At 39.6% G+C, this 13008-nt stretch overlaps 1 protein-coding gene across 3 annotated transcripts in view; it reads right to left on the bottom strand.

Moving 5' to 3' along the window:
- RAD18 (RAD18 E3 ubiquitin protein ligase) overlaps window positions 1–13008 on the bottom strand; it is a 66272-nt gene that overhangs the window by 26632 nt on the left and 26632 nt on the right. For all 3 annotated transcript variants that reach the window (XM_075052846.1, XM_075052845.1, XM_075052844.1), the window contains exons 10-11: window positions 7365–7499; window positions 3913–4069 (exon numbers count right to left, since the gene is read on the bottom strand). In XM_075052846.1, coding sequence (XP_074908947.1) covers window positions 3913–4069; window positions 7365–7499 — 292 coding nt within the window. The remainder of the gene's footprint in view (window positions 1–3912; window positions 4070–7364; window positions 7500–13008) is intronic.

Genomic DNA, 13008 nt, shown 5'->3' with positions numbered 1-13008 from the left:
CCCACCCCCACCCAAAACCCCACCACTTTGTTGAACTTCTTGACCAGCACAGTAGCTAGCTTTTAAGGTTAAGCAAACTGCCCTACATTTAAAGAAAAATAAATAAAAACCACACCACACATACAAATCAGGGCATATGCACAAAGTAGGAAAGTGAAGAGAAAATCCCAGAGAGATTCTGAAAAAACAATTCTGAGCAGACTCCAGTAATTCTGTTCCTGTTCCACAGGAGTTGAATTTAAGAGTAAACCACAGGGAGTTACTAAGCATGGTTTTTTTTAAAGACGGTCCAAATATCTGTGATGCATACCCACTGGTCTGTACAGCTGAAAGTTCTATGTTTGATTCAAGAAGTCTGCGGAAATATTTCATCTGGAGAGAGTGAATGCATAAAAAGAAGGAATAAACAACTCTGTCTTGAGCCAGACATAGCACAAACAAATGCACACTGTCCAACAAAATCTGCCAACTTGGTTCATGAAAGCACATTCAGATCATTAGTAACTGCCACATGCTAATATCCTTTAGCAAACTTTCTTACAGTCTCTCAGACACACTTTCATCCAGACTTGAAAGCTGATATACACAAGCCTGCAGACAGAAAAAGGTAAAGAATAAAGGTTTAACTTTGATGTCAAAGGCCATAGTGAGAATCATTCACAGCATCATTCACACACCAAATTGGCAGTGAAACAGAGATTTAATGATAACTTGGATGAGCTAATACAAGCCCTTTCTACCTCCCAAGAACTCACTCTGTAAGATTAAAATTCCAAATTTTCCAAGGTCTTTAATGCCAAAAGGTTAATTTGCAATCAAAAAAAAAAAGTAAAATAGGGAAGAACAGGAACACCTTGTTTAAATTCTGGATGAAGAGCCAAGCTGAAGGCATTTATTTTGTGGACTAAAATAACAATCAGAGCTCTAGGGCAACTGCAACAGCAGGCACAGTGAGGATGAAGCAGCTCCATCTATCATCGGCGCACCTGTCAAACCTGACATCTTGTACAAATCTGCGAGAGTGGGCCTTGCATTAGCCCTGGGCGAGAGCTTCTGCCTGGGTTCCTGCACACCACCGCTACACAAACCAAATGTCAGGATCCTGCTGCCACGTGCTTCCTCAGAACCACCCATGAGCAGCAGAGCAGCCATGGCCCAAGCTGCAAACTGGAAAGCTGAGGCTTCAGGCACATAAAACCAGTCCGGAACAAAGCCACAGGGCCAGTTTCTTCCCTTTTAAGCAAGCGCTGAAGAGTTGTTCTCCCTGGCCCATTTCATCTTTTAGTACAGATCCTGAGCGGAACAGCTTCAGGAAGAAACAGTCACAACCCAGAACAGTGCAAGCCTGCAAGAACCTTTCAGGAGGTGCATCTCCCTCTCCAGTTTAGGGCTTAGCTCTTGGTCCACTTCTAAAAGGGCTTCAGTGCTTAAAACCAGGAGGGCTCTGGCTGTGAATCACAAGGCAATGCTGCTAAGCCAGACACCTGCATGATGCCAAGGGCAAAACGCAAAGATGCTCTGACCTGTGGTGTCCACTGCTAAGTCCTTACAACTCACCGCTCAGCATGCTGCTTCACGCAAAGCCAATTCTGACACCCTTAATTCTTCTAAGATTTCAGAGGAGAGGCTGACAGAGCTGGACTGTTTAGCCTTCAGAAGAGAAGGCTCAAGGGGATCTTATCAATGCATAGCAACACCTGATGGGAGGGAGCAAAGATGACAGTCTATTCTCAGCAGTATCCAGTGACAGAACAAGAAGCAACGGGCACAAACTGAAACACAGGAAATTCCCTCGAAACATAAGAAAAAGCCTTTGTACTGTGGGGGTGGTCAAACGCTGCAGCAGGTTGCCCAGAGAGGGTATGGAGTCTCCATCCTGGGAGATACTAAAACCCAACCAGACAAGGTTCTGACCAGCCTGCTCCAGCTGACCTGCTCTGCACAGGGTTGGACTAGACGATCTCCAGAGGGTCACCCAGCCTCTGTGATTCAGTGTGTCCTACTGAGATCTGTGGATACTGCTCTGAAGACCACAGACCTGAAAATAAGGTACTCAAATATCGGTATTACAATGTGCAAGTCTCTTCAGGAGTCCAGAGCACTGGGCCCTACTTTAAAAGTAAAGAAATTACTGAGATAAGAGTTACCTGCATCACAGGGAAGGATAAACTATCATCATTTGCATGACATCCTGAGAAATTTAGATAAAACTAGTACATCAGTAATCCTAATAGGTCTGTTGCACATTAAACAGCAAATACAATGATATGCCACGTTTATCAATTTTATGGTAACAATTCAGGTAGAAAGACACATACAGTAAAGAGGGGAAAGGCCACCAGGAGGGGAACAACTTTACTGGTATATAACGCAAGTTTGAAGCCAAACAAAAACATACTGATATTTTGAAACAGCAACAAAGACCCTTTCTGCCTCCACATAAGTGATCTCCCCAGCCAGCATACTGCTGTTTACTGACAAATGTTTACTATATGCTCCCATTTAGTTCAATTAAATGGAAACAGGCAGCAAAATCTTATCATATAAAACAAAGATATTTAACATTTGATGCTCTCTAATCCCCCGAGTTGATCTCCTCTTTCCTATGTCTTCCTAGGCTTTCGTTCACCATTTAGTATTTACCTCTGTGAAAAGCAACATCTTTAATCCCCATGCTGACTTTTAAAAACTCTTTGTGAACCAAAATGAATTTATAAAAATTTGTTTGTTAAACTTTTCAACAACTAAATTGTTCTTTTAATAAATGATGATGAAGCCAAGCACTATATTATTCTTAATATTTGCAGAACAAGGAGGAAGAGGCACACACTATGGGTGTAATGGGTGGGAAATTAAGAAATGTTACTCCTAGCTCAGCTGCTGACCTTCAGCTACTTCCTCTGATTATCTCCCACTTCTAAACATAGGAAACCCTTTTCTTCCTAGTAATGCAGACCTGCAAAGGGTGCCTTCTCCTCTCATTTCTGTTATCAATAGGATAACAAGATTATTTTCAAGATTAGCTCTCTTGCTTTTAGAGACATATCAGAAAAGTTATTCTGTATTTGTTTTCAATGACTTATTCCACTTTTCCTCCATAAAGTGGGGCCACAGCAACCAGTATTGCACTAGGATGTTTATCTAAGTATTATTCATCGTCGTCGTCTTTGACAACTGATCAGTAATAGAGAGCAAATTATGATCCATGAAGTATCTTAAACAGATACAAACACTACCTTCAAAAACTAGATAGATCTTATCAGCAGTAACAGCTGAGTCTCCTTCCAATAAAATTATCATCGAACTATCAAAAGCATAAAATCTTACATTATTTATAAAGCTTTCCTTGATCCCTCATTTTCTGAAACCAAATAAGGCAATTTCAGGAAGCAAAACTAAAAGTGTGAAGAAAGAAAAGTGAATGGCTGCCAGGACTACAAGGTTCAGTGACATTCTACCACTGACTGCAAAAAATGGGTCATTTAAATTTTATTTCTTACAGCAGTACTCAAAGAGCTATTAAAAGACTTAGGCTCTATCAATTTTTGGACCTCTCTAAATAAAACTTCAAACAGAAGGGAAGATAATGCAGTGGAAGAGAAACACCAAATGTTCTCCTGGTTCCACAGACATTCCACTCACTGTTTCTGTATCAAAAGGAACATTTACACTATCACCCCTCTATCAAGTCATTAAAACTATTAAGTGAATTCTGAATGTATTTCAGCTCCATCCCTCAAGCAACTGAACAGCCAGAAACATGGAGGAGAATGAATCAGTAACCAGTAACCACAAGCTTAAGAACCCATCCTATGAAGTAGGATACATATATTGCTTGAGGTTACTGGCAAAGTTTTCTATGTTTGGTCTAATCTGGTACAAACCAGGGAGAAGAGACTTGTCTTCACTAACCTGCTTGTTGATTCAGATGACAGTGAGAATGCAGGAGAGACTGATCTCTGGCCTTCCTCCAAGGAAGGAGATTCACTTCTTTTGCCATCAGGAGTTTCTGTTTTGAGTACCTGGGCTTTTCCGAGGACGACAGCTGTCTGATGCTCTTCCTTATGTTCTACCAAGAAGAAAGGAAGAGATTAGCAAGAATGACAAAGCAAAATATTATTGGTTTTTTGCAACCTGGGGATAGATTTTAAGAAAAAACAAAGTTATAAATATTTAAATACCAACACCTCACTCCCACTTACTTCCTTCCCAAAACTTTCAGTTTTAAAGGTTTAATTTCTTTTCTTGCATAGTGAAAAAAACAACCCACCCTCTAAGAACCAGAGACTGAAACAGAAACATTTCATTGTTATGAGTTTCAAACACAAACAAGGAGACAAATAAAGGCTAAGGATATTTGTCACATTTCATAAGCTGAAACTTTATTTCAGAAATTAGCAAACACTTAAAGAGACAGGGCTGTTTGCTGCTTCTTGCTACCAATTCACTTCAACCACTGCATAAGACAGCTTGATAGCTTTAAAGTTTTACAGAACAAGTTAATAGGCTTGTTTTCAAGAAAGGAAGCATTATGATTTATTTATTTATTTATGTATCTAAGAAAGACAATGTCAATCTAGATAACTGACATTTCCATTTTTAATAGGAAAAATAACTTCTAGACAATAGGTATCAGACACAAATTGTAAAATCATTCCACTATTTTTGTGTCAAGTGTTTTTATCTATAAAAAGATTAACAGTTCTCTGAAAAGATACCTTCTACCTCTCCAAAGAGGGAAAAAAAAATAGACTAGGAAGTATGGTATGTAAATATAAACTACTCATATGCCATGCCCACAAATATTTTCAAATGAGTTACTTAAGAAGAAAGTTGCACCAGACATTAAAGCCATACTGAGACTCATCTCATTAATAATCCTTACTATGGCTGTTCACAGAAGTGTTCTGTCCACCCTCATGAACCAAGCTATATTCCTGCTCAAACCACTTTGACTTTTCCACCACTCCAGAAATGATTCTGACAGAAATGGCCAAGCAGAGCTCTAATTAGAGTGTGGAGGACCTATACAATCTTTGAATTCAGCTACAGCTTGCCCTTTCCCTTTCGCTAAATATCAGGAGCATATTTTTTTCTGTTGAAAACAACCAGCAGATTACAGTCAGTCAGTTGTCCAACTAATGAAACATAACTCTGAAATTAACAGGTTAAAAATAGCAGAGGCCCTGTGCAATAATGCAACCCAGAAGAGGGTTCACAAATATTTATCAAATTTTTATGGTGCATCCCCTTAGGCAAAGCAAAAGCCTATGTTTAAACATTATAAAATATAAAGACTGGAAATCAAAAATTTTAGGTTTAAAGATGCAAAACAAGATGATGTAAATCAGGAATGGATGATTAAAACATCACCAAAACCAGCGAGATTTTCAGAGAGGTTTAAGTTACATCAACCAATACTACAGCAGAGGGCAATGGGAGATATGAAGGGTTTGAAAACCAAAAAATACCCACACACAAAAAAAGTCACCACGAACAAAAAAAAGTATGTTTTAATTCTGTACAATTCCACTACTTCCATGAGAATCTGAATAAAGTAGGTAAGGAATGCATACAAAGCCGTTGCTCTTCTCAGCAGTTATGCTTTCAAATGGCAAGTCATTAGAACCACTGCTGGTTTTCTTCCTTTCATGTATTATAATTTCCAGTTTAATAAAAAAAGGTAATTGCTGTTAATAAGGAATACTGAGGAAACAGGCTTTAGGCATCTGTTCCTTTACCCATTAATGATCTTTCTGTAAACCATTTAAAAACCAAAACAAAACAGTCAACCAGGTGCAGATGTTTGACACAAAACTAGAAACTGAAATTTCAAAGATTATTGAAAGCTCAGTGCACAAAAAGCATAATGAAAATTTTGTAGATTTGTCAGAACCAGACAAGGTGGTATCACGTACTTAAGTCAACATGATACAGGATGATACACCTGATGTAAGTTATTTTCTACCTGAGCACTCTTCTGGAAAAACTATACGGCTTTACTTCAGCTTCTCAAAGTCTGTGGTTCAGCACACAAAGAAAAAGCTTACACAGAAGATAGAAATGGTAATTCATAGTAGCCAATCTCTCCACAGATGATAGCTAGAAATTAATATTTTAACGTCTGGGATCCCATTATCTAATAACACATTGCTTCTGTCTCTGCTATAGAAGAGGAACATTACTGTAAATTATGTCAAACAAGACACACTTTATCCTTGCGATTCCTTAAGTTTTACCCTTCACATGGAAAGGATTATGCATTGCATCAAGGCCTGCATGAAACAATAAGGATAAAATTCATACTATTATATTGGTATTTTCATTTATTTTTATTCTTGAGAGCCCTGCTAGAGAAGATGGTGCAGGAGACAGCCAAAGATTAGTTCAGCTCAACTCAACAGAGCAGGGATTTGTGAGAGCTGATACAAACTAAACTGCCATATTTTCCCAAGGATACAGAAAACAGTGCATCCAATTCTGGTCAATGGAATTCTCTCCAAAATTCAGTATCTTGACTAGATTATAACTCCACAAGTTATATTAGGTTGAGGAATGCTCTTCTAAATCACACATTCAAAGATATATGTACATTGCCAAAGCAACCAGTAACATAAAACAAACGAGACTGAACAAGCCTATAGGGAACAAGTTAAAAGCACACATGGGTAATTTTTTGATGATGTGGGTTGTGAGGATAACAAATATGCTAGATGTTGTTCTTAACTCATAAAGGACTGAGTAACTGCAGTTATGCATTCCCACTTTTCACTGTGTTGAAATATATAAACACAAAGTGAAGCGAGTTAAAAAAAGAGAGGCAACATACTGTATAAACAGTCTAAAAGAAGCTGAAGTATTTTATTGCTTCAACCTCAGGACAAAAAAATACTTGTTCCAATCCACACAAATACCTTTGCAGTTCCCAATCACTGACTCCCTATCGTATTAATGATACAGAAAAGCTGAAACCCAGCAAGCAATACCCATGACCACCTTACTTTCAAAGATGCAGATTGTCACATGCCCACTCTCGGCAACCGCAGTAGATTTGGATTGGAACCTAAGACCCCATTTCAACCAGCTTATTAAAATATGTACCTAAATGAAGCACATTTATATACAATCCCACTAAAATCAAACAAACCATGTATTTATAATGGGTTGTGCTTATGTATCACACTAAAATCAATGGCAGTCAATCTTTTTAGGGTCTGTTTGATTTTTATGCCTTCCTCCCGCCCCCCCCCCCCCCCCCCCAAGGACTGTAGGAGGACAACAATGGCAGGAAAGAATGTTTCTTTGGGAAATCTCCCACGTAGTGTGGATAAAAGAGGGGGACTATGTTAAACAACATCACTAACCTGTGGCCTCTGGCAATTCTTTGACAGTGACAACTTCTTTGTTTTGAGCACTTCCTGTTTTCCTCTTACCACTTTTCTTCCACCGGTTATTTACTTGATCCACCAAAACCTGAAATTCACTTCTGTGTTTGTTACCTGAAATGTAACAGTGCATTACTGATCATTGCCATAGGACTCTTAAGGTAAGCCATGAAAAGTGACACAGATGTGAACAGAAATAAACAAAATACTGACTTAAAAACATTTTTGTTACAGCAAATGAAAACCAACTCATCACTGCAATATGTTCCATAATCTATTAATGATCCAAATCTGTGTCTATGCTTTTACAGAGTTACCCAGTAGTCAAGAACACTTGCACAGATGAAAACTTAATTTTTGCACAGAAGAACTGTGTTTGTTTCTTCATTATATTATCGGTCATCTTCTTTCCTAAACTTGTGAAGTATTGCAATTACCATTATGACAACATTAAATATTGTAGTCATAGCACCAAGCCTGTCAGAGCTCAAGGAGCATCTGGACAATGGTCTTAGTCTTAGCTTTAGTTCTAGATAGGTAGTCCTGCAAGGAGCACTCTGCTAGAGAGAAAGAGTACAATCTCACAACTACTCTGCAAATTGCTTTAAAGTTGCTTTGGGTTCTTCCCCTGTTTCTGCCATAAAGCATTGTCGAAAGCTTTTGTGTCATGCTTACATTGTTTTGATTCAGACCCTCTAAATCATAGTTAATTGCTCTTTGGCATACTCTTTGCACTTTCAATTGCTTAGTATGTTTTAAGCAATTCTCTAGTATTCAGTCAAAACAATGTTGTTTTTTAATCTAGATACTTCAGATTCTTCACTCAGAGGCTGGGAAAATACCCGGTCTCCTCAAACAGATGATGCGGATTACCTAATCCTCGCTGGGCATGAAGGGAACACATTGTTCTCCCTACAGAATGCACCAACTTCTACTGAAACAGCACATTTAACTGTAGCTATCTACAGCTAGTACAGCATGAAAGTCTATCAGTCCATAAGCATGGCGTTATACTGATATGTTACAGTAAAGGCAGCAAACATGAATTTGCTTTATTTGGAAGGACTTTCAACAAAAAGTCCCTCTGAGAAACAGATTTGTCCTGTTGAGACAAATAAATATTTCAGCTAAAACCTTTAGCCTAATTTTTAGCCTATGGAAAGAGCATTCAAAATGTTTTCCACGTCAGAGGCAGGAAGGCCTGATGTACACCCAAAAAGTCCTCGGGCCAAAGCAACTGTTTGTAACGGCACAAGAAGGTGAAGCACACACAACCCTTCCTCTGGGCTCCATACTGCCTCTCCCAACGGTGTCCGGACAACCAGCTCATGGAGGTCCAACACGCAATAAAACGCCAGCTCCCTGCGGGAGTATCTTCCGATCCGTCCTTGCAGGGAGCAGGACTCTGCACAGCAGCAGGGGACCACCACGCTCCCTCCTCCGCCGACAGCGGAAGGCTGGCAGCACACGTGCACCATCTGCAAGGAGAGTTTCCCAAGCAGTTGCAATAGAGCTATGGACTAATAAGGCAGCTCCTGAGAAAAAGAGTGCACCTTGTGTTACACACATCACTGCTCTGTAAAAGCCACAGACATGCTGCCCAGGTTACACTGGCAGGAAAGACTAAGGCAACCCCCAGCACAGAGGATGGGCAGAAAAGCGAATGAGAATCCTCAGGACAAATGATTGCTGAGAGCTAGCAATGGGCAAACTGAGCCACTTTCCACCCAGCAGGCCCACCCGTGCACCCCCTTGCACTGGGGGTGCACGCACAAGCTTCACACCCACCCCACAAGTGCCGAGAGCGATGTCTAACCGATCACAGCAAAGCAAATGTCCTGGTGAATCAGGGTACTTAGAAAACAACTGTGAGCCCAGCTGAAGCAAAGAACTCCCTCATAACTTTTCTGTTTTGTTTGTTTGCTTCTGTTTTCTTTTTTCAAATGTCTCTGGACTACCTTCTTCCTCTGCGGGGTAGGGAGAGGCAGGAACAACCCCAACCTTCCCCGCAGCGCAGCGTGGGCACTCCCCAGGTTTCCAAACTACGAGTGCATGCACCGGCGGTTCTCCATCTCCTTCCCTTCCTGCTCACCGTGCTCCCCCATCCCTCCTGACCGCGGCTTGGCGGTGGGGTCTGGCTTCTCCCACGAACACCCCAACCTCCTCCTCAACCACGACACGTCTTCTCACAACACTGCTTGGCCTCAGCATCCTGCTCAGCACGACCAGTGCCTCAAGGAGCAGGCAGCCCTCGCCGAGCACTGCGTGGAGTATGGCACATACAAATAATCACTGCATCTAACCCAGATCTATGGGCTGCTGCAGCGACGGGAGGGGGAAAAGCCAAGAGAAAATCATATCAAGTTCTGCCCCACAGACGGAAAGAGATTTAAAACCAACTCCTGCTCCCTGCATAGCTGAAAATGCCACATAAGGTCAACAACTCCTTTAATAAAAAGAAAGTTCTTGTCCCAGATGCTTGTGTTTGAACTGCTGCACATTCATTACATAATTCCTTTGACGCTTCAGTTTTTCCAGTATTACTATTTTTTGTTGTTTTGTTTTATGGTGTAACTACAAAGCTTTTCAAGTAGAAGAGAAATGTCCTGGCAAAACAAGGCACTCTTCAGATACACTGTAAGTCACCACTGTGCTGAAAGGACATACCACGCACATTTCGTAAAACTACAGGCATTTCAATAATAAAACAACTGCAGATATAATTACAAATATTTAAAAACACAAGACATAAATCAGTAAGCCTCTGAATAACATTGTAAATGAAAAGATTTATAAGCAGAAAAAGCAACAGAAGACTTTTTAACAAATGTATTTCTTTTCCTGTAGATTTTTTTAACCCTTTAAATAGAGGCCTGACCATGAAAAAAAGCAGAATGAAGTTGACACGGGTTGAGGGTATCGCTCAGTTCCCAAGGAGCAGAAGGAAGCTACTGCAGGGGACAGCATATTTAATTGTACCTTCCAGACACAGACTCTGGCGGTTGCTCAACAGAGCTTCCAGCTAGCATATAAACCATCCTCAGGTTCATCAAGCCAAAATATTAATTGGTATTTTAAAAACACTTCACACACAAAAAAAGCAAAAAAAATACCAACAGTGTAATTTGCAATTTGCCAAGAGCCTGGGAAATTGTAGAGAAGATAAGAAGAAAAAAAAAAAAACCCAAGAGTTGTATCACAGCTGTTTCATCTTGCTTTTCAACAAGGCTTTTACATAGCTCCAGTGTGCTGTGTGTTTCATATGGTAATACAGAACAAAAAGTATATGGTTGGTTTTTTTTATTCAGAACTTATGCCGGAGTTAATTAATTCATTAAGTCAGCTGTGAATTAGGGATCTAGGGTACAAATGTTGTAAATTAAAAGGAAAAAAAAGCCTTCCTTGTATAATCAAGCTTTTTAAAGTCCATCTGTGCTACAGTGAAAAAAAGGCATTTGATAAAAGTTCTTTTAATCTCTAACTGTCCTCTAATTTTAATGTACAATTCTTTTTTCATGCTTATGATTTCTTCCCTATTGCTTTTATGAGAAATAATTTGCTGACACTAGTTAACATTAACCTCTTTGGTCACCGCTTTTTATTAATTTTAAAACCATATGTTCCCATTAACATTTTTCTATCTTCTCTTTTTACCCCTCTCTTTTTTTTTTAGACTTTTTTTTTTTAGAACTTTAAATGTTCAAATAAGCTGCCTCAGGCTAATTCATTCACTTGGAGATCTTGATATTTTGAAGCCATATCCTTTTAACAGTATAAACTCAATAAAATACCTGGTTTTAGAAAATTAAGACAGCACTTAGTATCTTCTTGTTCTAAAATGTGTACAACAGATCAAAAAAATAAAAGGAAGGACCGGTGATGCCAGTCGCCTGTAGCCACTGCCCACAGTGCACAGCAGCCTGGTGCAGAACTGCCTGATGGGCTCCTGTTTCCACACCTCACCCCAGTCACGCAATACAACTGCATGCAAGGTTGCAATGTGAACACAGCCAGAGATCCAGCTTTACAAGGAATTTGTGCTCACCCAAAATTTTTAAAAAAGCGAGTTAAGTGGGTTTCTTGTATAGGATCAGTCCTCTGATGACTGCACTGCCCTAAAAAGAGCCGTGCGGGCACCGCACCAGAGCAGCATGTCCCCTTGGCATCTCCTTTGCTCCTGGCTTACTCCACACCAGCCCTGCCATCCCCAAACATCCCCCCCCATCTGAGGCGAACGATCAGGGCAAATCTGCTCACAGCTGACTCAGTTTGTTCAGACTCACCTTCCACATTGAGCAGAACGCTAACAAGCTAGTTCAAGCTAACTAGCAATAACAGCTGGTTAGAAGGGACATACTCTGCTCTGGGGGCCTCCTGCAGTCACTGAACTTTAGATTTGTTCTTTACAAAGCTACTAAAGCTTTGTGGGGAAAAATACCCAATTTGGGATTAATACTTTTTAAATTATTTTATTTTTTGGTTGGTGTTTTTTTTATTTTATTGCTAGAGATTTCTGCATGGCAAGAGAATAATTATTAACCAGTTACTTGGAATTAGAGGAGAATGCTTAAGATTAAAAACCACAAACACTGCATGTACACTTAAAATATATTCTCAGGAACAGCAACAAAAAGCAAAGGAAAAATTTGCTAAAGATTTAGGCCCTTATTTAGCCTTCACAGAAACCCAACTAAAATCAACAAGGCTAAATCTAGCTGCATTATGGAATAATTTATATGCCTGAAGCAATGCAAGGAAACACAGGAAATATGACCATATTGCAGATTTAAATACACCCTTAAGTATAATCAGAACAAGTTGTCCCTTCATTGCTTTGCTCCTCTGTGGCTGAAAGCAGAGAAGTTTAATGTTCATTGAATATCGTTTTAACGTTATATGGCTAACTACCATGTTTGAGGGTACAAGCAGAGTGCAGGTGAAGCAAAATGAGTGGGAAACAACAGGAAAGGAATTGCGAATAATAAAACACCACTAGGGAGCTAAGTACAAAGTAATGCTATTTAAAACCTGCTGTACAAACACATAAAGAAGGGCCAGGAAATCATCTGTAAAAATCAGTTTACATTAGCCATTTCTGTACTAAATTACTACAACAGGATGCAAGTCCTGCAATCTTTAACTCTCACAAGAACGTTTGCTTCTAAACTAAACATAAAGATGGTTAGATGGTTCCATGGAGAAAGAAAACACTATTCTCAAGTTTAAGGACACAGTAAGGAGAAAGACAGTTTAAAATACTGTGCTTTCCCAGGGCCAAGTTTAGCAGGAATCAGTTCTCTGTTGAAAAAAAAACAACAAAAAAACAAACCAAAAAACCCCAAACACCTCCTCCCAAAACCAGAAAAAAACCCAAACAAAATTGTATCATTGAACTATAGCTCTCCCTGTGATATTTTTCCTATTTTTTGTCTCTTCTCTTCTTTCCCTTCAGTATTTATTCCAGTTATACTTCCCTAAAAAAACACTGTTATTCTGTCAGGGCAGAAGCAGGTTTAATAACCAACAGAGGCACTGGTGTCTTGCACAAACAGAGGGGACTCAGTGTAAAAAACTGAAACAAACAGCAACAACTAAACCAGAAAAAAAATCACCCGGTTTGCAC

The sequence above is a fragment of the Buteo buteo genome, chromosome 21 (genome assembly GCF_964188355.1).
Source record: "Buteo buteo chromosome 21, bButBut1.hap1.1, whole genome shotgun sequence".
In the NCBI taxonomy this organism is placed as follows: Eukaryota; Metazoa; Chordata; class Aves; order Accipitriformes; family Accipitridae; genus Buteo; species Buteo buteo.
The sequence above is the reverse complement of the archived record's forward strand: the minus strand, read 5'-3'. Positions and strand labels throughout refer to the sequence as shown.